Source organism: Suncus etruscus, chromosome 14 (assembly GCF_024139225.1).
Source record: "Suncus etruscus isolate mSunEtr1 chromosome 14, mSunEtr1.pri.cur, whole genome shotgun sequence".
NCBI lineage: Eukaryota > Metazoa > Chordata > Mammalia > Eulipotyphla > Soricidae > Suncus > Suncus etruscus.
In genome coordinates, this window is record NC_064861.1 from 32707133 (window position 1) to 32733267 (window position 26135).

General features: G+C 50.7%; 1 protein-coding gene and 1 non-coding gene across 6 annotated transcripts in view; one reads left to right on the forward strand and one right to left on the reverse strand.

Annotated features, from left to right (window-relative positions):
- The first annotated feature begins 5219 nt into the window (after positions 1–5219).
- The window catches only part of SEPTIN8 (septin 8), a 29646-nt gene continuing 8730 nt past the window's right edge, over positions 5220–26135 (forward strand). For 4 of the 5 annotated variants that reach the window (XR_007502319.1, XM_049786751.1, XM_049786752.1 and 1 more), the window contains exons 1-9: positions 5220–5465; positions 17704–17824; positions 18720–18915; positions 19126–19312; positions 21756–21917; positions 23414–23510; positions 23720–23888; positions 24442–24574; positions 24672–24862. Coding sequence is in view for 4 of the 5 variants with exons in the window: in XM_049786751.1 (XP_049642708.1) it covers positions 5436–5465; positions 17704–17824; positions 18720–18915; positions 19126–19312; positions 21756–21917; positions 23414–23510; positions 23720–23888; positions 24442–24574; positions 24672–24862 (1286 nt within the window). In the remaining variant the exon portion in view is untranslated. The remainder of the gene's footprint in view (positions 5466–17703; positions 17825–18719; positions 18916–19125; positions 19313–21755; positions 21918–23413; positions 23511–23719; positions 23889–24441; positions 24575–24671; positions 24863–26135) is intronic. The other variant, XM_049786753.1, reaches the window with a different exon arrangement.
- Positions 12242–12361, reverse strand: LOC126028852 (U6atac minor spliceosomal RNA). The gene has a single exon (XR_007502550.1). It is a non-coding gene; the product is annotated as a U6atac minor spliceosomal RNA (small nuclear RNA).

The window sequence follows — 26135 nt, forward strand, 5'->3', positions numbered from 1 at the left end:
TTCTTGGAGACCAAATGGGACTGGTAAGGATGACAAACAATGCAAGTCAGGCAAACTCCTTCATCCCTGTACTCTTTCTGGCCACTAACATTTTTTTTTTTTTGTTACACACAGCAGTGGCCAGGGGTTACTCTTGGCTCCACGCTCAGACTCAGGGGACCATATGGGATGTTGGGATTCGAATCACTGTCCTTCTACATGCAAGGCAAACACCCTACCTCTATGCTATCTCTCCGTCCCACATCTATTTTTTTTTTTTTAATTTCTTTGGTTTGGGAGCCATGCCTAACAATACTCAAGGCTTGCTCCTGAGTTTTCACTCAGGAATCATTCTTAGCTGGGCTTGAGAGACCATACAGGGTACCAGAGATTGAATCTTTGTTGGCTGCATGCAAGGCAAATGACTTAGCCAGTACCATCTCTCTGGGCCCTGAACCCTAACCTTTGAATGTTTTTTCACATATTTTCGTTTTAAATTGGTTTATTTTGGGGTCACTCTTCAGCATTAGAAGTTGCTCCTATGAGCATTTGGAGAATAAAATTGGGGACTCCAGCAGGGAAAACCTGACTTCCAGCTGTTTGAGTCATTTCCTTGGCCCTACAATTTTTGTTTAACCTCAGAACTATCTTTTAGGAAGTAATATTGCTTGTGGTAAAGAAATGTTTGAAGTTCAATTCTTTCTTTAGTTTCACTTCAACTTCCTTTAGATTCAGGTAAAATTAAGTTGAATAATAAAAAAAAATTAAATAGTTGAGCTGGAGAGGTAGCAAGGTGGGGAGGGCACTGGCTTAGGGGACTATATGTAATCCTGGGGATCAAATTCAGGTCAGCAGCAGCATGCAAGGCAAATGCCCTACCCACTATGCTATCCCTTAGGCCCATTATGTACCAATTCTTACAAAATAGCTTTATGATTTCTTTCTTTTTTTTTTTTTTTTTTTTTTGGTTTTTGGGCCACACCCGGCGCTGCTCAGGGGTTACTCCTGGCTGTCTGCTCAGAAATAGCTCCTGGCAGGCACGGGGGACCATATGGGACACCGGAATTCTAACCACCTTTGGTCCTGGATGGGCTGCTTGCAAGGCAAACGCCACTGTGCTATCTCTCCCGGCCCCAGCTTTATGATTTCTATATCTGGAAATATGCATAGAAAGCTTTCTAGGACCAAAGAGACAGCTCAACAGAACTCCCAAAGGCCCTTAATTCAATGCCTGGCATCATATAGTCCCCTGGGACTATATAGTCACTGGGAGTGACTCGTGAGCACTTTGCCAGAAGCAGCTGCATGCACTGTTGGGTGTGGCTCCTCCCCTAAGAAAAGGAGAAGGAAAGTCAGAGCAATAGTAGAGTGGGTAGGGAGCTTGTCTTGCATGCTGCTGACTCAGATTTGACTCCTGGCACCACATATAGTACTGAGCTCACTAGGAGTAAGCCCTGATTACTGCTGGGTGTGGCCCACACACATTCCAAAAGGAGAGAGAGACTGGAGAGAGAACACTTCGTATGCATCCAAACCCAGTTTCATCCCCAGGACTGCTTTTGGTTCTCTGAGCATCACCAGGCGTAATCATGAGTGCAGAGCCAGAATTAAGACTTGAGTGGAGTCCAGTGGAGGCTGAGAGATAGCTCAGCAGTAGGGTGTTTGCCTTGCATGCAGCCGAGCTGAGACGAACCTGGGTTGAATTCTGAGTGCATCCTGAATGGTCCCCCAAGTTTGAAAAAGTGATTTCTGAGCACAGAGACAGGAGTAACACCTGAGCACCTACAGATGTGCCCCCCCACAAAAAAAAACCTTGAGCACTACCACATGTGGGACCTCCAAAAATCAAGAGAGAGGAAGAGCGAGATTGGAAAAAAATCTGTCTGGGGGGCCGGAGAGATAGCACAGCGGTAAGGCGTTTGCCTTAGATGCAGAAGGACTGTGGTTTGAATCCCGGTATCCCATATGGTCCCCCAAGCCTGCCAGGAGTGATTTATGAGCGTGGAGCCAGGAGTAACCCCTGAGTGCTGCTGGGTGTGACCTAGAACCAAAAAAAAAAATTTGTCTGAAATAATATAATAATATATAAACATATATATATACCATATATATAACTATAATATAATGGTCATTTTTGTGTTTGATTTGAATGATGTTAATTATCTTATAATCTAAATTTTTTTTGTTTGTTTTTGGTTTTTGGGTCACACCCGGCAGCGCTCAGGGGTTACTCCTGGCTCTTCGCTCAGAAATCACTCCTGCCAGGCTCAGGGGACCATATGGGGTGCTGGGATTTGAACCACTGACCTTCTGCATGCAAAGCAAATGCTTTACCTCCATGTTATCTCTCTGGTCCCATAATTTAAATATTTTTAATTTTCAAAAAATTGTTTTTAGACTGGGGCCGGGTAGTGGCGCTGGAGGTAAGGTGCCTGCCTTGCCTGCGCTAGCCTAGGACGGACCGTGGTTCGATCCCCCGGCATCCCATATGGTCCCCCAAGAAGCCAGGAGCAACTTCTGAGCACATAGCCAGGAGTAACCCCTGAGCGTCACAGGGTGTGGCCCAAAAACCAAAAAAAAAAAAAAATTGTTTTTAGAGTTGAAAAAGAGTTTTTGAAACATGGTACTAGAAGTAATATTCTGAAACAGAGTTGGAGATCTGAGAGAGTATCGCATGTAAGGTGCTTCCCATGCATACAGATAACTTGAGTTCAGTCTTCAACATTCCCATGTGGTCCTTTGTGCCCCAGCAAGAATGATCCCTGAGCTTAGACTCAGGAATAAGCCCAAACCCAAAAGAGTAACAAATAATTACAAATAACAAATAGTAACAAAATATAACAAAGTTGGTAGGCATTGCTGCCAACATTTTACTCTCTAATTCTAACAGTTTATGGAAGTTTCAAGTGGATGCCTGATAGAATAATATCTGCTTCTAGTTCTGAACAATCGTCCGTATCTTTAACCAGCCATGCCATGTAGCAGCTTTTGGAATCATTCAAGAATGTTTGCTCATTTTCTCTTTATCAACTTGATTTTCTCCCATGGCCTGGAATGCACATCTCACCATGACTATGAGATCAAGGTGTTTCAAAGCCAAGTGATAGAATGGCATCTGTAGAGTGTCACATCACCTAGCCTGTGTCTCCAGACAATGTGAGGAGAAAACATTGTGGAGCAAATGAAAGTATAATTGACCCACTGCTCCCTCAGAAATGTAAGACTATTTGTGCTAGACAGAAATGTGGAAAGAGGAAACACTCAGCCTACATATCCACAAACAAATCATGGATGAGGCAAATGTGGCCAAAATAATATAAAAGCTTCATAAAAGAATTTTTTAAAAAATGAGGTTGAGGGGCCGCAGAGATAGCATGGAGGTGGGTGTTTGCCTTGCATGAAGAAGGACGGTGGTTCGAATCCCAGCATCCCATATGATCCCTGTGCCTGTCAGGAGCAATTTCTGAGTGTAGAGCCAGGAGTAACCCCTGAGTGCTGCTGGGTAGGACCCAAAAATCAAAAAACCAAAACAAAACAAAACAAAAAATGAGGCTGAGGCAGAGAAGCATGTCTTTCTTTGTGGAAAAAATAAAGATTTTATGGGGAGATGGTTCAAAGGGCTGGAGCACATACCTGGCAAACTCAGGGCCTGGGGCCAATCTCTGCACAGCTTGATCTTTGAGCACCATTAGTTGTAGACTTAGTGGGCCCTGGTACTGCTGGAAGGTTGCCACAAAGAAAAAAACAGCAGAGTTCTATAGTTAAAATTTTTAAGGAAGGGCTGGAGCGATAGCACAGCGGGTAGGGTTTTTACCTTGCACACTGCTGACCCAGGTTCAACCTCCAGCATCCCATATGGTCCCCCAGGCCTGCTAGGAGTGATTTCTGACCACAGAGCCAAGAGTAACCAATCTCTGAGCACTCCCAAACAAAACAAAACAAACAAAACCATATGGGAACAACAAACTTTCCAGCATGACTCTAAGGCTATCAGGTTCAGTTTTGTGCAGTGCTGGAAGTGCCTCTGTGCTGGGAGCCAGGTGGTCAGGTAAATTGAGGAGTTAATTTCCTGATCTCTCAGACATAGACAGTACATTTTGCTTTTCACAAGCTCTAAGTTCCTGTATGGAACACAACATTTCATACATGGCAGTTATTTGTCTGTGGGACCACTGTGGTGCGTGTGTATGAGAGATGTGAACTTGTAATGAATATAAAAGAACCCTGTGAATGCCGCCATCAAAATAACACTTTTCCTCATGTGAGAGATGATTATGCTTTCAGCCCTGTGTCTCCACACAAGTAACTCTTGACTCCTTTTGTCCTTCTAACCAGCATTTGTATGAAAGGTGGGCCTGTTCCTTAGATGAGGCCCGTGGTGGAGCAGGAGGTAACCCCTGCTTCCCCTCTGGGAAGGTAAAAGGAAACGATGGAGATTCTAGGAAGCTTAGATCTAGGTTTTATGTGCGTAGTCAAGGGGGGTGGAATCCCATCCCTACTCTTACCCCCCACCACTAATCAGAGCTGGGCAGAGGCACATCTGGGGTAGTAAGAACTAGCTCTCTGCTAGTTCTTACTACCCCAGATGTGCGCACCTTCTGGGTCCAGTTGGTTCAGACTGCTTGAAGACTTCGCCCCACGCCTTAGGAGACGTGCTGGGTGCAGATTCTTCGCGGTCTGATGACTTGGTCGTCGTGGAGCCCAGCTGTTTTGTTGTCGTGGCAAGGGTACCAGGCCTCAAGTGCGCGTCCTTGCGCGCTCATTGCGCAAGGAAGCCAAAGCTGGTCTACCACCCCGCGAAGGCTTGCCTGGCTGGACGCGCGGGTCCCGCCTCGGGTTCCGCCCTGGTTCTGGCCGGAGCATCAGGTGGGCCTGGAGCACCCGCACAGGGGGCTGGACGGTCTCCCCGACGCCAGGCAGTCTCCAACTAGGTAGAGGCAGCTTGGAGAGGGGGAACCCTCGAGGGCGCGCGCAGCTCTCCGCCTTCTCCCCGCCTCGGAACGAGCTAGCTGCCTGGGGCGCGGTCCGGGCGGCTAGTCCCCAGTCTCCCGCGGCCACAAGGCGGCCCGAGAGGCATCTTGTGCCTTGGTCTCCCCAGCACCTCCACGCCGGCCCGGGGCGCGCCCCGACACCTCCCGGCGCGCGGACTACAAGTCCCAGCAACCCTCTCCGCGGGCACCTCCCGCCTCGCCGCCGAGACCCCCGGCCGTCCCCGCGGCTGGGCTCCGGCTGCGCGCGTGGCCGGGCCAGGCAGGCAGGCAGGCAGGCAGGCAGGGAGGGAGGCCGGTCCCGCGGGCGGAGGCGGGGGCGGCTCCCGGTTCTCCCGCCGCGGCGGCCGAGGGGAGTTTCCAGGAAGTGGCCATATTGGAGCCATTCAGCCGCAGCCACCCGGGCGCAGCGCGTCCCGCAGCCGGCGCGTCCGCGAAGCTGCCCCGCCGCCCGGCGCGGACCTCGCCATGGCGGCCACCGAGCTGGAGCGCTTCCCGGTAAGGGCCCTGCGGGGCGGCGGCGCGGGCGGGCGGGCGGGAGGCGCGAGCCGGGCTGTCAGCGCCCCGCCGCCGGGTCTCGACGCCGGGCAGCCCCGGCCACCCCGGAGCGAGCGGGGTCTCGGCTGAGCCAGTCCGGGAGCGCCGCGCGTAAAGACGGCGCGCCCTGGTGGGGTCGCCTTGCGCCCTAGCGCAGCCCCGGTGCGCGCGCGGGCAGGAGCAGAAACAGCTGCCCGCCTTCCCTCTGGCCAGGTGCGAACCCGCGGTGGGGTTCGCCGCCCTCGGGAACCCCAACTCCTCAGTCATCATCGCTTCTGCGCGGCCGAGCCATTCCGTGCCATGCAGGTGCTGTTGGATAGACACCGCCGGGGAGGACGGGGTCCCCGAGTTCAGGGTGCTCCCGCTGCGGACTCGGGGCACTTGTCTACTCAGGGCACCAACATCTCAACATCTTTTTCCTGGCTCCTGCCGGGGCCCCCCTCATCTCCCTTCCACCCCGGAGCCCGGGCCCAACGGGTCGCCTCCGAACGCTGCCATTCCCCGGGAACTGGAACGAAATTCCAGACTCAACCCTGCCTGCCGCGTGTTTATCTGGACGCGGGTCCCGGAATGCCTTCTGCGGGGTCTCGGGTGGTCCCTGCAGGGGTCGCTCTGGGCCCGAGCCAGCCAATAGGCAACTTCCTAAATGTTTTTCTGATTCATGCCCAAAGAGGGGGGGAGGCCCTTTGGGGATTGAATCTGCTTGTCCCCTGGTGTCTCTCTTGCTTGGCTCTGGGTGTGTCTGGGAGGCCGGGCTGTGACAGTGAAGGAAGCTGTGTCCTCTTGCCAGCCTCTGAGGCCCTGGTCGGCGGTGGCGAGGGCCCAGTCTGTTGGGGGGAAGGGATGGGGAAAAAAAAGCTGAATTTGTGACCGGCAGGGAATTGGTTCTGGGGCTAAATAAAGGAGCGGGTACTTATGTAATCAATGCTATAAATACAGCCATTTGAATTTATGTATGTAAATTCCCCCCCCCCCTTTAATCTGAAAATACCTTTGTGGGTCTACTTTAGAACTGTGCATCCCTGAAATAGGGATTCTTGGTTTCATAATTTCTGGGCTGGCGTTGAGGAGGGGGCTGTGGGCCAGTGAAGTATTTTTAAGTACTGGAGGAGCAGTTTCCAAGGCTTGAGGGTGCTCAGAGACTTCCTTACCCTTGCTCTGGAAGTTGAAATTCCTGTGTATGATGCCCAAGTCCTACCAGCTCTGCTGCTTACTTAGCTGGCAGCCAGGAGGCCTGAGCAAGCTTGACCTTTTTGCATACATGTCACATACATTTTCTGTTTTGAGTAACTGGAAAGTTGTGTTTGGGTCTTGTCTGTCTGGGCCAGAGGTTGTTCAGTCAGTGGGTCCTGCACGGCCTTTGCCCCCTGTGGTATATAGAGTAAACAGAATCAGCTGCCTGGTTTGAATCCTCCACTGTTACTTGTTGGCCATGTGAAGTTGGCCATGGTCTTTAATCCCTCGTGGTGCTGGCCTGTATTACAGGCCAAAAAAAAAAAATGACCTTAGAGTATTCATAGAAGGACCTGCGAGGTGTGTGTGTGGAGCAGTGCGTGGCACGTGGTAAGGATACAGGACACCTGTGTCCATGTGGAAGTGACAGCTGGCCCTCTGTCGAGGAAGGCAGCAGAGAGCTTGTCTGTTCCTGGTCCATCCATCAATGCCTTGGCCTCAGGGTGATTGTTTCCCAGGCTGACTTGACAGACCCTGAATCGGACAAATCCTGTATTGGAAAGACTATCCTCATCTTCTCTTGTTTGTTCTTGGACTGTAGCCAGCCAGGCAGTTTTGGATTGAATTTTTCCTGCTGTAGTCCAGACAGACAGAGACCTGGCTCAGGTGAAGGTGTGGTGCCTGAGATTAGGAGTTTGGTTACGTGGCTGCCATTGGGTTAAACTGGCTCCCACGCCCTCCACGCCCTTTGTGCTCTGGGCCATTAGCCTCCTGGGAGGATTCATGCAGGGTAAATTTGGGTGGGGAGCTTGGGTGGAGTTTGGCCTGAATTTAGGTGACTGGACTCCTTTTCCTCTCCAGGCTTGTCTGCCTGGGAAAATCATTTTTTCTTTAATTTTACATGGAAGTGGATTCAGCCCTGTTGATGTTCTTCAAAGGGCTGGTGGACCTGTGTGGAGATAAGTACAGCAGGTCCAGTGCCTCTCTTCAGCCCATTCTGTGGCCAAACTGGCTTTGCAGGGCAGGGAACCAACCCAACCTGGTCAGCTTCTTGGAGCATCCAGGGTTCATTGAGCTTGGTTTCTGCTAGGTTTCTGTTCCCCACATAGCATGAAACAGATACCCTGGGCCCTATACCCTTTGCCTTGTGAAGCATCCATCTCTGCTATCTCTGAGTGCTGTGCCAGGTGGGGTCTCTCCCCTTAGGGGTCCACATGCTCCTTACCCTGCCCTTCTCACCAGATCCCGGACTCTGGAATTCACCTTTTTCTTGCCCTGATCTCCATCTCCTGTGGGTCTCCTGTCAGAATTTTCTGTCAGGGTCAGTCAGGGTTTGGCTCCAGGGCAGGGGAGCCCTCCGCAGCAGGGGAGAGCTGAGCTCTCTGGGAGAGGGAAGCACATGCTCTGTGGCAGCCTCATGCCTGGCATTCCTCCCAGCCAGTCAGCCCTCCCCACCCCTGCCTTATCCCCAGCACCATCTGTTACTTCCGTTGTCACCCCTCTAATCTTGACACTTCCCCAAGAAGCAGGCTCTCCAGCCAGCACCTCTATCTCCCTGATCAGGAGCTGGTGGTGAGGATGTAGGAGGGAATTCTCTCACCAGGGGCTCTGTCACACAGAGAAAATGGCCAGTCACCTCTCTGAGCTGATCCTCAAGTGAGATCTGGGACTCTCTCAGTGCTGTCCCATGAGGAGCCCTGAACAAGCCCTGTCCTGCCTCACCTCCTCTCCCCATGTGGCCTGGCTTCGGGTGGTCTCTGGGAGCTTGATGGGAAGCAGAGAGGATGGTGGGAAGGCTTGAGCGGTGACAGGGCACATGGGATAAAGGCTAATGGAGCTGTTAGGGAGAATGTTTACTATGCCAGGGAGATGGGAGGATAGATGCTTGGAGGCAGGAGGCCAGGGCAAGAACTTGGGTGCTTCATTATGCACCACCTCATTAGGGCCCACCATCCTCTGTTGCATGAGAGGCAGACTGGTCATTGGCAATTGAGAACCAAAGACTACCCCTCTCCAGCATCTGAATTCTCCCTGGATGTGCTGGAGGGGAGGTGTCACGAGTGTCTCTGTGGCTCAAGTCTAAGCAGATACAAGATGGAGTAAGGCCAGTGGGTTGACTGCTTTGGGGGTATTCCCTAAAGCCTCCTCCTCAGCCTACAAGCATCTGCACAGTCCTGAAGATCACATCTTCCAGATGACCTGCTGTGGAGCTCTACAGGCAGGGGAGCCTCTTTGCCAGAGCCACCTGGGTCCAATGGCTTTTTTTTTTCTTTTTGGTTTTTGGGTCACACCAGGCAGCGCTCAGGGGTTACTCCTGGCTCTACGCTCAGAAATTGCTCTTGGCAGGCTCGGGAGACCATCTGGGATACCGGGATTCCAACTACCATCTTTCTGCATGCAAGGCATGCATGCGACCTTCATGCTATTTCTCCAGCTACCTGGGTCCAATGGCTCCTTTGGAACTGGGGTTGGAAAGAGGCAGAGAAACACAGGATGGGGGGCGGGCAGCCTGGCTGAAAATGCAGCTGTTCTGGGGCCTCTTGGGTAAATCAGGTGCTATCTTTCTCAGAATACTTGTCTTACAGGCCCCTATCCTGGGGTCCATTTTTTTTTTCTGTACCTGGTTGTGCTCAGGGGTTACTCCTGGCTCTGCACACAAAAATCACTTCTGGTAGGCTTGGGGTACCATATGGGATACCAAGAACTAAATCTAGGTTGGCTTCTTAAAAGGCAAGTAAGTGCCTTACCCATTATACTATCTCTCTGCCCTCATGTATTTTTGTTTTGTTTTGTTTTTAGGTCACACCCAGTAATACTTAGGGTTTACTCATGATGCACTCAGGGATCACTCTTGGCTGAGCTTAGGGTACCATATAGGATTTTGGGGATCGTACCCAAGTTGGCCACATGCAAGGTAAATGTCTGACCTACTGTATTATCACTCTGTGCCCTCCCAGGAGGGCCACTTTATAGGATCAGCAAAGGAAGGAGAACGGCTGGAGCAATAGCACAATGGCAGTGCTTTTGCTTTGCATGTTGCTGACCCAGGACGGACCCGGGTTTGATCCCCAGCATCCTATTTGGTCCCCTGAGCCTGCCAGGAATGATATCTGAGTGCAGAGCCAAGAGTAACCCCTGAGCGCTACTGGGTATGGCCCAAAAACAAAACAACAAAAAAGAAAAGAACGGAGAGAAAAGCAACACATTTCAGATTACAAATGCTGGCTACTCTGAGGTTTCTTTTTTTTTTTTTTTTTTTTTGGTTTTTGGGCCACAGGGGTTACTCCTGGCTATGCGCTCAGAAGTTGCTCCTGGCTTCTTGGGGGACCATATGGGACGCCGGGGGATCAAACCGCGGTCCGTCCTAGGTTAGCGCAGGCAAGGCAGGCACCTTACCTCCAGCGCCACCGCCCGGCCCCTACTCTGAGGTTTCAATAGCTATGCTTTAATAAGAACTATTATATCTTAACTCCTGTTTTGTTTTGGGGGAAAACACACTCAGAGGTATTTAGGGATCACGCTATGCCAGGGATCTCATCCAAGCTCCTGTATGAAAAGCCTGCATTCAGCCATCTCTCTTCTCTCAGAGATTTGTTGTCAATTTAAGAGAGAGGGATCAGGGGCCAGGAAGGTGGCACTAGAGGTAAGGTGTCTGCCTTGCAAGCGCTAGCATAGGATGGACCGCGGTTCAATCCCCCGTGTCCCATATGGTCCCCCCAAGCCAGGAGCAACTTCTGAGCGTATAGCCAGGAGTAACCCCTGAGCATCAAATGGGTGTGGCCCAAAAACCCCCCAAAAAAAAGAGAGAGAGAGAGAGAGGGATCAGGGCTGGAGTGACAGCACAGAGTGAGGGTGTTTACTTTGCACAAGCAGACCCGAGTTCAATCCCCGGCATCCTATATGGTTTTCTGAGCCTGCCAGGAGAGATTTCCTAGTGCAAAACCAGGAGTAACCCCTGAGCACCACTGGCTATGGCCCTAATCCCCACTTCCAAAAAAAAGAGGGAGCAAGGGTTGGAGTGATAGTAGAGCAGGGAAGACACTTACCCTGGGTTTGATTTTCCCACATCCCATGTGCCCTCCTGCAACTCCTTCTGTCCACCAGGAGTGATCCCCGAATATAGAGCCAGTAGTAAAATTCTAAGCACCGCCAATCTAAGCACCCAATTCCCTTTCTCCCCCAAATAAAAAATACAAAGAGAAAACAGGCCTTGAATTCCTAGGTGCCCTCCTGCTGGGGACAGGTAAACCTGCTTTTGTGCTCCCTTCTTCTCAGGCAGCAGCTTTCCCACTGTTGCTCTCTGCATGCTGCATGCTGTGTCTGGGTTGTTTCCTGTCACCTCTGACCTGGATTTACAGACTTGCTGCGGAATCCTGGGACCAGAGCCTGAGTTTTTCCTGGGAAAATTCTTAGGATTCCTCTCTAGCTCAAGGACAGTTGCAAAGTGACCCTAGTTCTGGCCAGAGGCCTCTGGCTATTTAAGACCCTGGCTGCTTGGATGAGCTTGAGCTGGGGGCTGTGATTGGTGCAGGGAGCAGGGGTGAAGTTACCAGGGAGGCTGGGATTCCTGGGTTCTTTGCTAAGTGAACTAGTAGCTCCTTCTCCAAGGGTTGGGGCTCTTCTGGAAGTGAACGTCCCGTCTGCTTGTTAGGATACTCAGGCAGGGGTCCCAGTGGGAAATGGGTGTCCAAAGTCCCAGGTACCAGGGAACTCTGGCAAGCCTGGATCAGGGGGCTGCTCTTTGCGCAAGATCGAGAAGCCACATATTGTGGTGGAGTCTCACATCTGTTCAAGAGGTGTGATTTCAGGGACCGTTCTTCACCCCAGCTTCTGTGGCACTTCTGGTTTCATCCCAGTTCTCTTTGGATTGAAGCTGGTCTGTGTCCAGACTGGAGACATGATCTCTTCCTACATTCTACCTCTCTTCTTGGTAAATGGGGTGGAGGTGGGTGGGGTACAGCTGCTGAAGGCTTGGACAGGCTCTTTTCCGGTCACAGAAAGGCTGTCCTAGTTATCTACTGGGCCATATAACAAACATGCTATTCTCCTCTTTGTTCTAGATGATGACTGTGACCAGCAGAGCATGAGGGACACAGCAGTGATTATTTTGATTGTTGTCTTTGATATGCCCAAGAAATTATAACACAAAAGCCCAGGCTGTGGCATGGGAGTCAAAAGCTTGTTAGTGCTTTGCTGGGGGGGGACAGTAGCCCTATGACCCTCCCATGTGTGTGGCCAGTTCTCTGCCCTGAAGCTTGGAAGATAGTTAGAGCCCCAGGGTGTCCCAGGGAACTCAGTGTGTGGAAAGGACCAGAAGTATTTGGGTCTATCTCTTTCCAGGTCCATGTGAGGTTGTGCAGCTCAAAGGCTCTCCACAAGGAGCAGCCTCTGTGGGGCTCCCTCCTCCAGGAATGGAGATGGTGCATGGGCCTCATCTCTCCATTCCCAGACCTAGCCATGGTTCTTTTTCTTCTTATCTTTTTTAAATTAGCAGTAGGGCATTTGCCCTGCACATAGCCAACCCAGGACAGATGGTAGTTTTCCCATATGGGCCGCGTGCCTGCCAAAAACATTGGTTAGGTGCCACAAAGTAGGTAGCAGTGCCTTAACTGTATGCATGTTGCAGGCCGAAGCCTCTTCCATCCTTGTCAAGGGGAGTGCTAACCTCTCCTTTCATACAACACCCAGCATGGTTCTTGACTGCCAAGTCAGGACCAGGCCCAAACACATGGCACTCCAGACACATTGTGTCAGGCCCTCAGTGTAATCTCAGTGTTTAATGCTCACCAACTTTTAAATATCAGTGAGTTTCTCTTTAAAAAACAAAAATGAGGCCTGGAGAGATAGCACAGCGGTGTTTGCCTTGCAAGCAGCCAATCCAGGATCAAAGGTGATGGTTCGAATCCCGATGTCCCATATGGTGTATCTCCCCCCCCCCCCCCCCCCCCGTGCCTGCCAGGAGCTATTTCTGAGCAGACAGCCAGGAGTAACTCCTGAGCACCGCCAGGTGTGGCCCAAAAACAAAAAACAAAAACAAAAAAACGACAAAAATGAGCCTAAGTGATAGTACAGTGTTAGGGCGTTTGCCTTGCACATGGCCGACCTAGGACAGACCCAAGTTTGATCCCCAGTATCCCAAATGGTTCCCTGAGCCTCCCAGGAGTGATTTCTGAGTGCAGAGCCAGGAGCAACCCCTGAGTGCCACTAGGTGAGTTACAAAACAACATCATAAATTAAACCCCAAACAAAAACAAACAAAACCCCAAAACACTCAAAAAACTAAAACAACCTCCCCCCCCCATTGGCTCAAATTCGATCCTCGGCATCCCATATGGTGTGTGCCAGGAGTGATTTCTGAGCATAGAGCCAGGAGTAACCACTGAGTGCCACCAGGTGTGGCCCCAAAAACAAAAGACAAACCAACAAACCCTCCAACAAAGAACAAAAACAAAAACCCCCAAACACAACAACCACCACCAAGGTGTGGGGCTGGGAAGTAAGATCTAAGGGCTTAAAAACTTGCCTGACTCCCAAGTGTTGAGCCCGAGCATTGATTAACCAAGCCTGTGTGGCCAGCCTGAGACTTTGCCTGGACCCTTGCTTGAGCACTGGTTAGGAGTCCTCTCTCCCCCAATCCAGGTTTCTAGAGTTTCTTGAAAAGTGTAAGATTTGGCATTTCCTTAGGGCCGTGCTGCCACTGTGGGCTGGAGTGGCAGGACTCTGGCTGTGGTGGGCTGAGCACCGGGCAGATGCTGCCTGTGTTCCCACCTCTCCCGGGCCTCACACTTGGCTGAGCCAATGCATCTTCGTCCAGCAAGCAGCAACCCAGAGGCTGAAGGCAGAGTTTGCAGTCACACTGTGTCCTTTCAGACCTGGCTCCTTGTTGGGATTTGGGGCCTCAGTTGTGCCTTTACTGCTAGGGCTGAGAGGAATAAAGCCCAGAGGGGAAGAGCCAGCGCAGGAGCGTCCTTAGCCCTTGGCTTTGTTATTCCTGTACTGCCCCACTTCTCCCTGTACATGAACAGCCTGGACTCTATGACCACTTGAAATGAGACTGAATTAGAGGGGACCCACGAGGTCAAGGACCCGGTGTCTCCTCGTTTCTTTGGCAGCCGTCCCAGTACCTGGCACACCGCCTCCATTCCCGGGAGTGTATGCTCAGTGACGGATGGAAGCGCCTGGAAGGAGATGCAGGGAGAGTGGTTCAGGGTCAGGGTGGGCTGCTCTAAGTTCCTGCTCAGCCACCCTCTGCAGCTCTGCAGCTCCGAGCACCTGACTTGTCTTACCTTTGAGCAGGGTTCACAGTGGGGTCTGCCGTAGGGCATGTGAACAGAGGCCCCATTTGCACAATGAGTTCTGCGAGTGTGACTGTCACCATGTGATCTCCACTCTTACCTCTGGCTGCAAATCCTGAGATACTTCCTTCCCACACACTTTTCCTTCCCTGTTCTCAAGCTCCCTGCTACCTCCCTGTTCCCCTGCATTCATTTTCACAGTCAGAATGCTTTCAGTTGTGAAAAATGGCCCCTCAGAGGAGCCACAAAAGCAGCCAAAGGAGATGTGACCCTTTAGCAAGCGGAGGGGCAAAGGGGAGAGCCCGGAGAGAGGAGGGAGGTGGTACTCTGGCTTGCTCTCTGCTTTGCCCCACTAAGTGGCTTTCTGGAGGCCACACAGTGATCATAAATGCAGACTAGTCGCTTGCCTACACCAGAGCCAATTGTAGCACTTGCTGACCGCTCAGAGCTCTTTAGATCTACTCCCAGAGTTGGGGTTGAGGCTCACTCCCAAATTGCAGGCCTGGTAGCCAGGTAATTGGAAGGAAACCTGGTTTGTTTTTCCTTTTTTTTGATTTTTGAGGTCATTCCTACTAGTACTTGGGTACCATATGCGGTACCGGGAATCTAATCAGGGTTGGCCACAGACAAAACAAGCACCTTAACCCTGCGCTGTCTCTCCAGCCCAAAACCTGGTTTATGTCTAAGTTGTGAGGCAGGTAAGCTTTAGGATCTGCTGGCTTCTTGCAGACTGGACCCCAAACAGATCAGATGATTTCTTGCAGCACTTGATGCACAGATCGTGGCTGCCAAATATAGGATCAAGGGATTGGCCTGTGGGGGTCTGAGGGACAGTCACCCCTCAGAAGAGCAGAATAGTCTCTGAGAGTGGCCCTAGGAACAGCACCCTGTTCCTGTCAGGACAGGGTGATGGACATTTCAGAGAGAGAGAGAGAGAGTATGTGTGAAGGTGAGTGTATTGTGTGTGAATGTATGGTTGCAAGTGAAAAATGTCTTAGCCAAGAGAGTGTGAGGGCAGCAGGGCGCACTTGTGTGCCCAGACCTGAGCTTCATGAGAGCTGTGAGCAGGGGTCTTACCCAGAGCTTGAAATGTGAAAAAGCAAGGACAACACGGGAACAGGGCAGCCTTTTCTGTGCAATGCTGTGCTGCAGGCATGCGTGTGTGTGTGTGTGTGTGTGTGTGTGTGTGTGTGTGTGTGTGTGTGTGGTGTGTATGCGCACATGTCAGGGGGCGTGCACACGTGCACGTAGGTGGTTTCCAGACACAGCTGACGGCTGGGCTTTGGCGGCCAACTCCAGGATGTTGGATTGCATCCTGGTTGTGTCACCCTTGGAAGAAGAGGCTGAATAAATACGCAGCCTTCTCTGCAAGCACAGCATGCCTTAAATTTTGGAGATTTTCAGTCTCGCCTAAAGAGAAAAACACTCTAGTCAGACCTTTCTGACTCTCGTTTGATTCGTGCTCTGCCAGGAGCAGGTGGAATGACCAGACAATGAAGCTCTGTATGAGGTGGGCAGATGCCCCTGAGCGGTTGCGGAAGATGTTTTGGGGGGTTATGAATGGCGATGTTGTGCAGCAGTCTGGGCATGGGGGTGGTGGTTTATTCCTCTACCCCCAGACTGTAGTCAACTTTAGGGGCTATGGAAGAGTTGGAAAAACAGCGGGGGTGGGGGTGGGGGTTGGTTAAAAGGACAACTAATAGTACAAGAGGGGAGCTGTGGCTGCCAAGTGAGGGCTGCAAATACTTCCAGGCTGGGCCTGAGTAGGAGCCCTGGAAAGGTGGATCCATTTCTGAAGCTCAGAGCTGAGACTGACTTTGAAGGAGCAACCAGATGTCATGCTGGGTGGGGAGCGACTTTGAAGGGCCTGGATAGGCAAGCACAGGGTTTTAGACCTGCCTTAGACATTCTCTGCTCCTTTTACCATGTAAGTAAGCTGCTTTTTTTAGGACCTCTTGGAAGATTCTGTTTGCATTTGCAGTCCAGGTTGGGGGTGGTGTCGAGCCTGAACTTGGGGCACACTTCCCTGGGAAAAAGGGTGAGGGCGAAAAGGTTGGCACTAAGAACAATGGCTCTGTTGAGTGGGGGGTTGTTGGAGTGGATATTTAGGACAGCCTCAGCTTGTTTGAGGGGCAGTAAAACTGCCCAGGGGAGCCCCACAGGTTAAGTGGGCCAGCTTACTCTCTTGCAAATCGTGGATGCAGGGCTAATGCCTGAGCTAGGGTAGGGACTAATTAGTGGTAGAGAGACGGTGAGATTGAGGGTCCAGGGGTTCTGGGTGGGGAGAACTGATGATGGTTGTTAGGCTGAGACTGCTGCAGAGAAGCCAGTGAGAAGTGTGTGCTGGGGCTGAAGTGATAGTACAGTAGGTAGAGTGTTTGCTTGTCTTGCATGTGGTTGACCCAGCTTCCATCCCTGTTACCTCATGTGGTCCCCTGAACCTGACAGCAGTAATCCCTGAGTACAGACACAGGAGTAAACCCTGAGTACCACTCACTGTGGCCTCCCACCCCAAAAGAGAGAGAAGCGTATGCTGAGGTGGGATGCTAAGAGGTCCCTCAGGAGGATCTAGGTAGGGTTGAGCCTCTTTGCCTCCTCAGCGCATCCTTGTCTTGATTTATTTACAACCAATCCTAAAGCTGTAGGCAGGATGTGCAGTTTGAAAACCCAGGGTCTATCTCTGTCTCTCATTCTTGCTTCTGGGAATCAAGGCAGTTAGGGGATCCTTCTGCCCAAATTTGGGGGGCATGCCCTTCAGAGGAGCTGATTCAGGGACTCTTCCCCTGGAAGGCAGCATTCAACCTTCCCTGGGGAGCCCAAGAAACCATTTCCACATTTATTATTACTCTTTTTTTTTTAGCCACACCTGTGTTCAGGGCTTAGTCCTGGATCTACACTCAGGAATCACTCTTATTGGGGCTCAAGGGACCACATAGGATGGTAGAGATTGAACCCGGGTCTGCTGCATGCAAAACATGCCCTACCCACTATGCTATCACTCTGGTGCCCATCTCCACACTTTGGAGGGTGCTTTCCTGCTTGGGTTTTGGGGGCTTCCTTTTAGAGTCCCAGATCATTCCCCCATTCCCAGCAGTGTGCTTTCCTGCTATGGCCCTGTCTCCTTGTCCTCTGCCTAACTACCCTAGCAACCAGGACTGGGCCAAGATAATATGGGGGACATGTGTGTGTGTGTGTGTGGGGCCAAGATAATATCGGGAACAAGGTGTGACCAGGAAGACCCTGAACTTGGCCTAATAGGGGAACACCCCCCCCCCCAATCCCATGGAGCACAAGTGTGAGGGTGTCAGGCTAGATCTGCTTCTGCTAAATTCAGGAGGAGAATCTGGGCATTTGGTTGAGGGACTACAAGAAAACATCTACCCTCCAATCTCAGTGTCTGAATATCTTAAGCTCCAGGGACCAGGTAGGACTCCTCAGGGCAAGGCAGGTGAACATTCTAGGGTAGCAGCTACAGGTCCTAGGGTTCCCGAGTCAGTGAGAGAAAGCTCAGACTGAGATACCCCAAATCAGTCCCAGCCCAGGTAAGTGCTGGGTGACAGGTCTCAGAACCTTGATCCTAATGCTGCTTCTGGAACTGACTGTGGGAGCAGTGTTCCTCCCTTGCTTCTCAGCCAAGCTGAGAATTCAGAACTGGGGGCTCAGTGTTCACCTTGCTCAGCCCAACCCCTTCCCCATGGACTTATCGACTTACCCCACTTCTCTCCCTGCAGAATGCAGAGCCTGAACCTCGGCCCCTCTCCCTGGGTGGCCATGTTGGCTTCGACAGTCTCCCAGACCAGCTGGTCAGCAAGGCAGTCACTCAGGGCTTCAGCTTCAACATCCTCTGTGTGGGTGAGTGCCAGAGGGGGTGATGTTGTCCCAGCCACTGGTCAGGCTGCCAAAGAGCTGCCCAGGCAGGCTCATTTTGGGGAAGTTGGGATGGGGTTTGGCTTAGGGTCTGCCAAGAGTCAAGGATGGCATCAAAGCCCTCTAGAGGCCCAGATGTTTTTTTGCCAGTGGAAGGAAAACAGGGCTATGTAGGTGAAAATGCTTCTTAAACTATTTCTCTGAGGTCTAGATTTATTGGATTATTTAACACCCCCACTAAGGGAAGAAAAAAAATCTTTTAAAAAAGTCAACATTTACACCTTGTGGCCACTGGGTGGGGAGCTATAGCTCTGCCTGTAGCTCCAGCAAGTACCTGAGTCAACAGTCCTATAGGGCAGCGCCCCAAGACTCAACGTTCTTTCTTAAGAGCCCAGAGGGTTCTGCCCAGCCTCTGGCTGCTAAAGGGCAGTGGAAGCAAGAAATTTCCCATTGGGAAGCAAGAAGTCACACAACTGGACAACCCCCCACTGCTGCCTATCAAAGCTCCATGAAGGTGCGGCTGCCCAGTGCAGGGGTGCCAGTGCCAGAGATTCTGACCCTACTGGCCCATGGGCAGCCTGGGTTTGGGGGAGGGATGACTACAGATGTCCATGTGTGAGGTGCCTGGGTCATAGGTCAGTATCCAGGGGGCCTCTGTAGATACTTGGCTCTGTCCTCTGCCTGAGGGTTTTTGTGCCCCACAAAGAGCCACAGGGGCCAAATCAGACTTTTGGGCTTTTCTCTGCCATCCCTTCATTCCTAACATTAAGTGCCATTGAGACAAGATGACCCTGGGTCGAGGAAAGTGAGGACAGGAGAGGGAGCCTGCACCCCATCTAATGTGGCTCATAGCTACATGCTTTCTTCACTCACTGTCCAGGGGAGACGGGCATCGGCAAGTCCACCCTGATGAATACGCTCTTCAACACCACTTTTGAGACCGAGGAGGCCAGTCACCATGAGGAGTGTGTGCGTCTGCGGCCTCAGACCTATGACCTTCAGGAGAGCAATGTGCACCTCAAACTGACCATCGTGGACGCTGTGGGCTTTGGGGACCAGATCAACAAGGATGAGAGGCAAGAGGCAGGAAGGGGCCACCTGTCAGTGTGGGAGATCACAGGAGGCCTCTTGGAAAACTTTTGAGGGCCCTTTGAAGGGGAGCCAAGAGAAATGGACTGTGATGGTCTGGGGAGCCCCAGACAGAAATGATTTGCATGGAGGGGATGCTGGGAATGGCTTGCAGGGAACTGTGTGACCGCCTTGTGGGTGATGGAGCTTGTCTGTAGTTACAGGCCCATCGTCGACTACATCGACACGCAGTTTGAAAACTATCTGCAGGAAGAGCTGAAGATCCGCCGCTCGCTCTTCGACTACCATGACACGAGAATCCATGTATGCCTCTATTTCATCACTCCTACTGGCCACTCCCTCAAGTCCCTGGATCTGGTGACGATGAAGAAACTCGACAGCAAGGTAGACCAGTCCCTCGAGCCCCCTGGGTCTGGCCTGGATACCCTATCTTCCAGTTACATCATTTGATTCTTTTGGTGTTTGGCCAACACTCGGTGGAGTTCAGGGGCTTCTCCAATCTTGTGTTTGGGGAATCACTCTTGGATGCCCTTGGGGGATCATGCAGTGGTGGGTTTCACACCCAGTTTTCTTGAATGCAAAGCATGTTGAGTTATCTCTCTGGCCCTTAACCATTCTTATTCTCAGTTGCTGTGTCTTACTTGATTTTTCCTTCCTTTTCTTCAGATGCATCCCTACTGTTTCCTATAATTCACACACACACACACACACACACACACACACACACACACACACACACATACACACACACACACACACACACAACACTCCTAAAGAGGAGTATCTCAGCCCAGAATTATATTTTTATGAATCTCAGCCCAGAATTATATTTTTATGAGGGGTGGGTGTTAACACAAGCAGTGAGCTAGGAGTAGCAGGGAGAATGTGGGGGCCCTGCAGTCACCTGTCAGCAGAAAGCACCTGTTCTTCCCCAATCCCAATTTGATTTTCACTGTGAAAATAGGCTTACCCAGATTTGGGTAAGGTCTGTTGAGGTCTTCATTTTATTTTAATTCTATGTACAAATGTATCTATATTATGTTCTCTCATAAATATCAGAGTTGTATATTAGTGGTGTTCACATATAAGAAAGGATAAAAAATTAGGTTCTTATTACTTAGGTGAGCCTCCAAGGTTTTAAGAAAGTATCACTTCCCAGGATGTACATTCTTTTCTCTTTTATTTTTCTTCCTTTTTTTTTTTTTTTTTGTTTTGTTTTGGTTTTTGGGTCACACCCAGCAGTGCTCAGGGGTTATTCCTGGCTCTACACTCAGAAATCGCTCCTGAGGAGGCTCGGGGGACCATATGGGATGCCAGGATTTGAACCACCATCCCTCTGCATGCAAAGCAAATGCCCTATATCCATGCTATCTCTCCAGCCGCACATTCTTTTCTTTACATGTTTACTGATAACAGAATTTCAACAGAAAGCAGTCCTGAATTTTAAGATGGCCAATTTAAAATTAGCAACATATGGAATGATTTTGTTTGTTTGTTTTGTTTTTGGGTCACACCCAGCAATGCTCAAGGGTTACTCCTGGCTCTACACTCAGAAATCACTCCGGGCAGGCTCGGGGGACCATATGGGATGCCGGGGTTCAAACCACCGTCCTGCATGCAGGCAAACGCCTTACCTTCATGCTATGTCTCTGGCCCCATGGAATGATTTTTTTTTAATGATATGACAAAAAAAAAAATGAATACTTTCTCAGAACAGTAAAAGGAAGAGCACTAGGGAGATGAGTGCCTCAAACAGGTATAGATAAAAATCCAGTGATATCAGAAAATATGATTTAGCTTTTATAAAGTCATACTGAACTGCTTGAAAAATAATCCCCAAAAACAAAGCATAGACTATCTAAATTATGAATTTCAAGGGTTATATCTTATTCTATGGAAAAGAAACAAGTCAATAAAATTAAATGGAAATTTCTGACCAGGAACCACTCTCTATATATGGGTTTTATATACACTATTGTGGTTCCCAATTGTACTATTTTTCTTTTTTTTTCTTTTTTTTATTTATTTATTTTTAATAATATATTTATTTAAACATCCTGATTGCAGACATGACTGTAGTTGGGTTTCAGTCATAAAAAGAACACCCCCTGGGCCCGGAGAGATAGCACAGTGGCGTTTGCCTTGCAAGCAGCCGATCCAGGACCAAAGGTGGTTGGTTCAAATCCCAGTGTCTCATATGGTCCCCCGTGCCTGCCAGGAGCTATTTCTGAGCAGACAGCCAGGAGTAACCCCTGAGCACCGCCAGGTGTGACCCAAAAACCAAAAAAAAAAAAAAAAAAAAAAAAAAAGAACACCCCCTTCACCAGTGCAACGTTCCCACCACCAATACGCTCATCTCCCTCCTCCAACACCCACTTTCTGTATTTGAGACAGGCATTCTACTTCTCTCACTCATTAACATTGTCATGGTAGTTATTAGTGTATTATTTCTCTAACTGCACTCTTTGAGGTGAACTTCACCATATGTTGAGGTCTTATTGTGGCTACTGCTGGTGGCTTGTCTCACTGCTGGAATGCCCCATTATCCCCACAATCAGCTTAGATTCATTAGAATCATCCAGACACTTTGGGCTAGAGCTAGTTTGTCCTGGGAAAACTAATTTTGGGAGCTTGGGGTGTGTGGGGGTGTGTGTGCAAGTCTTAAGCATGGAGTTGGTATTTTAAGCTGCCAGAGTTGCTGTGGCATTCATCTGGTATCTATCCTGTGGTATAACTGCTTCTGCTTCCCTGCTCAGGGATGTGTCCCATCCAGGGTCCTGTTCCAATGAGGGACACTGACCTGCTGCCCCTCTTTCCTGATCTGCAGGTGAACATCATCCCCATCATTGCCAAAGCTGACACCATTTCCAAGAGTGAGCTCCATAAGTTCAAGATCAAGATCATGGGCGAGTTGGTCAGCAATGGGGTTCAGATCTACCAGTTCCCCACTGACGACGAAGCTGTGGCAGAGATCAACGCAGTCATGAATGTGAGCACAGACTAGGTGCCACGGGGCATCGATTGCCCTCACTTGAACTGGGATGGGTGGACATCTGGGACAGGCTCTGTCCCCTAAACAGGGCCTGGGGAAATGGGTGCTGGACTCGGCCTAGGTCTTCACAGATTTACGTTTTATATGCTGTGGGCTCAGCGCAGACTACCTGAATCCTGTAGGAGTCTGGAACTTGGACATGAGCCAGGCCCACAGTGCTTCTGAGAGAGCATCTCATAGTGTCTGAGGAGCCAGGAATTGACAAAGCACTCCAGAGCAGGGCTTTTTTTGGGGGGGTGGAAGGAAGGAAGGAAGGGGCCACGCCTGGTAATGTTCAAGAGTTACTCCTGGCTCTGCACTCATGAATGGGAGCACTACTCCTGGCTTGAGGGACCATTTTGGATGCCGGGGATTAAACCTGGGTCATCTGCTTGCAAGGCTAATGCCCTGCTGCTGTGTTCTCACTCTGGCCTGCTAGAATGGGGCTTCTTAAGCGTTTTCATTTGCAACCCTAATTCATCTGAGGAATAGTTTGTTGAAGTGGAGCGAGAATGGGGGTCACAATCAATGGTGCTTATTCTCAGCAGCACTTAGGGGAATCCTATGTAATGAGAGGTTTGAAATAGAATCCACTAAATGCAAGGAAAGTGCTTTACCTGATGTAATATCTCTTTGGCTTTACTTAAGAAAAAATAAATTTAACTTTTGGGCTACTTTTGATGGCATAATCCTGGCTCTCATCTCAGAGACCACTCCTAGTGGACTCAGGACCATATGGGATGCTGGGAGTCCCTGGCCCCTGTATGAGAAGTTTTTATGTAACCCTGGGTATATAGGTATATAATTGAATTATATGGATCAAACTTTTTTTTTTTTTTTTTTTTTTGTTTTTGGGTCACACCCAGCAGCACTCAGGGGTTACTCCTGGCTCATTGCTCAGAAATTGCTCCTGGCAGGTTTGGGGGAACATATGCCAGGATTCGAACCACCATCTTTCTGCATGCTAGACAAATGCCTTACCTCCATGCTATCTCTCTGGCCCGGATCAAACTTTTATCAAGAATAAATCATAAGTAAATCGATTAAAAGTATGTTTAGGCCAAGAGAAAGAGAGACTACAGTTGCTAAGGTGCTTGCATTGCGTGCATCTGACCCAGGTTCGCTCTCTGGTACTGTATATGGTCCTTCATGCCCCATCAAGAATAATACCTGCGCACAGAGCCAGGAGTAAGCCCTGAGCATGGCCAGCTGTAGTGCACAAATCTCCTTTCAAAATATATTTTTCAGGTTATCTCTATATGGGATCTTGCCCTATCGAAGACCCTGGGCCTTAGAGCTGCAGGAAGGGGGATGTGGGCCTCACTTTTCTCTCTTACTTAAAGGTTTCTGGATATTCACCAAAAGAGAATTAACCTTGTTCGGTTGTGGGCATCTTCTACAAGGGGGACCCTGCTTGTGTCACTCTGGGCTCACATGTGATGGTCCCTTTGCAGGCCCACCTGCCCTTTGCCGTAGTAGGCAGCACCGAGGAGGTGAAGGTGGGAAACAAGTTGGTCCGAGCACGGCAGTACCCTTGGGGAGTGGTGCAGGGTGAGTGTGGTGGGGGCCTCGAACTGGATCCCAACTCTGTGCCCTGTCCTGATGCCTGGAGCCCCATTCTACTGTCTGCTTCCCCTCTCCCCCATTGCCTCCCTTGCTTGGGGAACCTGTCGTGAGCTCTCTGGCTATTGTCCCAAACCCTGTCCTACCTGTGCTCACCTCATGCCCTTCAGCCCCACCCTCATGCCCTCTGCTTCTAGTGGAAAATGAGAATCACTGTGACTTCGTGAAGCTGCGGGAGATGCTGATCCGTGTGAACATGGAGGACCTCCGGGAGCAGACCCATAGCCGCCACTATGAGCTCTACCGGCGCTGCAAGCTGGAGGAGATGGGCTTTCAGGACAGTGACGGCGACAGCCAGCCCTTCAGGTGACAAACCGAGCAGGAAACCAGCCCTCCTCCATGGTCACCACTCTGCTAACTGCACTAGCTTTGGGTTGGGGCTTGTATTCCAGAAAAGGAACCGCCCTGCTGTCTCCTGCCATTACCCCATCCCTGATCGCTTTTTGTTTGTTTGTTTGTTTTTTGTTTTTTGGGTCATAGCCAGCAGAGTTCAGGAGTTACTCCTGGCTCTGCACTTAGAAATCACCCTTGGCAGGGCCGGAGAGATAGCATAGAGGTAAGGTGTTTGCCTTTCATGCAGAGGGTCAGTGGTTCGAATCTTGGCATCCCATATGGTCCCCTGAGCCTGCCAGGAGCGATTTCTGAGTGCCAGGAGTAACCCCTGAGTGCTGCCGGGTGTGACCCAAAAGCCCCCCCCCCCCAAAAAAAAAAAGAAATCACCCTTGGCAAGCTCCAGGGACCATATGGATGCCAGGAATCGAACTACTGACAGTCCTAGGTCGGCCGCGTACAAGGCAAACACTCTACCATTGTGCTATCTTTCCATCCCCCTGACCTCTTTTTTTCTGCCTCTCTGCAGCCTACAGGAGACCTATGAGACCAAGAGGAAGGAGTTCCTGAGTGAGCTGCAGAGGAAGGAGGAAGAAATGAGGCAGATGTTTGTCAATAAAGTGAAGGAGACCGAGCTGGAGTTGAAGGAGAAGGAGAGGGAGGTGAGTGCAGGGGCAGGGGTAGTCAGGTTCACTGAGGGAGAGGACAGGCCCCTCCCCTGCCCACACACAGTCTGGCCCCCTCACCTTCTGTTCCCAGCTCCATGAGAAGTTTGAGCACCTCAAGAAGATCCACCAGGAGGAGAAGCGCAAGGTGGAGGAAAAGCGACGTGAGCTGGAGGAGGAAAGCAGCACCTTCACCCGCAGGAAGGCCGCCGTGGAGGCGCTGCAGAACCAGGCCTTGCATGCCACCTCTCAGCAGCCACTGAGGAAGGACAAGGACCGGAAGAAGTAGGTGGTGGTCCCTGCCCCGCACTGTGCTGTGCTCCCTCCTGGTGCCCGGTCTCGCTCGCTCCCGGCAGCTTTGTCCACTTTGGGTCTTTCTCTGCTCTCTCTTTCCCACTCCAGCTCACTCTCTCCTGCTCCTCTGCCACTTGCATCTGTTCTCACTTGCTCTCTTCTTACTTTTGTGCCTTCTCTCTTTGCTTTTTCCTTTACTCGTGATCTACAGACCATTCTTGATTTGGGTGTTTTCTCATGCACAGGTGGTCTCTCTCCCTCCTTCTCTCTGGAGAGAGAGAGAAAGAGAGAGAGAGAGACAGAGACAGAGAGAGACAGAGACAGAGAGAGAGAGAGTATGTGTGTGAGAGAGTGTGTGTGTGTGTGTGTGTGTGTGTGTGTGTGTGTGTGTGTGTGTGAGAGAGAGAGAGAGAGAGAGAGAGAGTATGTGTGTGTCTGTGTGTGTACAAGGCCTTGTCCCAAGAGGGTACAAGGATCTCAGGAAGGTCTTTCAGCTGAGAGAGCTGTGGGGACAGGACTGTCAGCATTTCCAGACTGGGTCTCTAAGCATGTGTGCGAGGTGGATGCTAGGGTAGCCAGGGCATATTCCCCTCAATCTCAGAGAGCACTGAGCAGGTTGGCATGGACTCACTCTGTGATCACTACTTAGCCAAGGATAGGCAGCAGTTCCATGAGAGCGCTTGGGCCTGCTGCAGAAAGGGGTTGGGATTACTTTAAAGGATTGTGCCCTTTGAGGATAGAGAAATTGGGGATGGGGGAAGAAGGGGTCCCAATCTTCACAGTGCAGGCAGGAGTGACTGAGTCAATTCTGTCTTCTCTGTTTGTTTTCATACTGTGGCCTCAGTCTCTGGCTAGTGGAGCTCTCCTGCTTCAACTCTGCATGGGGATCTTGTCCTGTCTCCTACCTCCAGCTTGTGGCAGGTGCTACCTACTCTTGCCAGCCTACAGCAGCACAGCACGCACTCATTTTTAGGCACCATGGAATCCCATTTCCTCTTGGAACATTCAGGAAAATGTGTGTCTGGGGCCTTCGTTTTTTGGCAGTGAAGTCCCGTGGCTTGGGTCACACCAAGTAGCTAGACGTAGCCCTGAGATTCTACTTCTGGCATTTGTACCCTCTCCACACCGCAAGATTCCTTTCCCTGACATGCACACCCCTGCATGTTTGCCATCATACTTTTTCTCCTGTACCTCATGGAGGCAGGTTCAGGCATGTGTCTCCCAAAGACACTGTCCACTAGACACACAGGCATGGGTATCACAG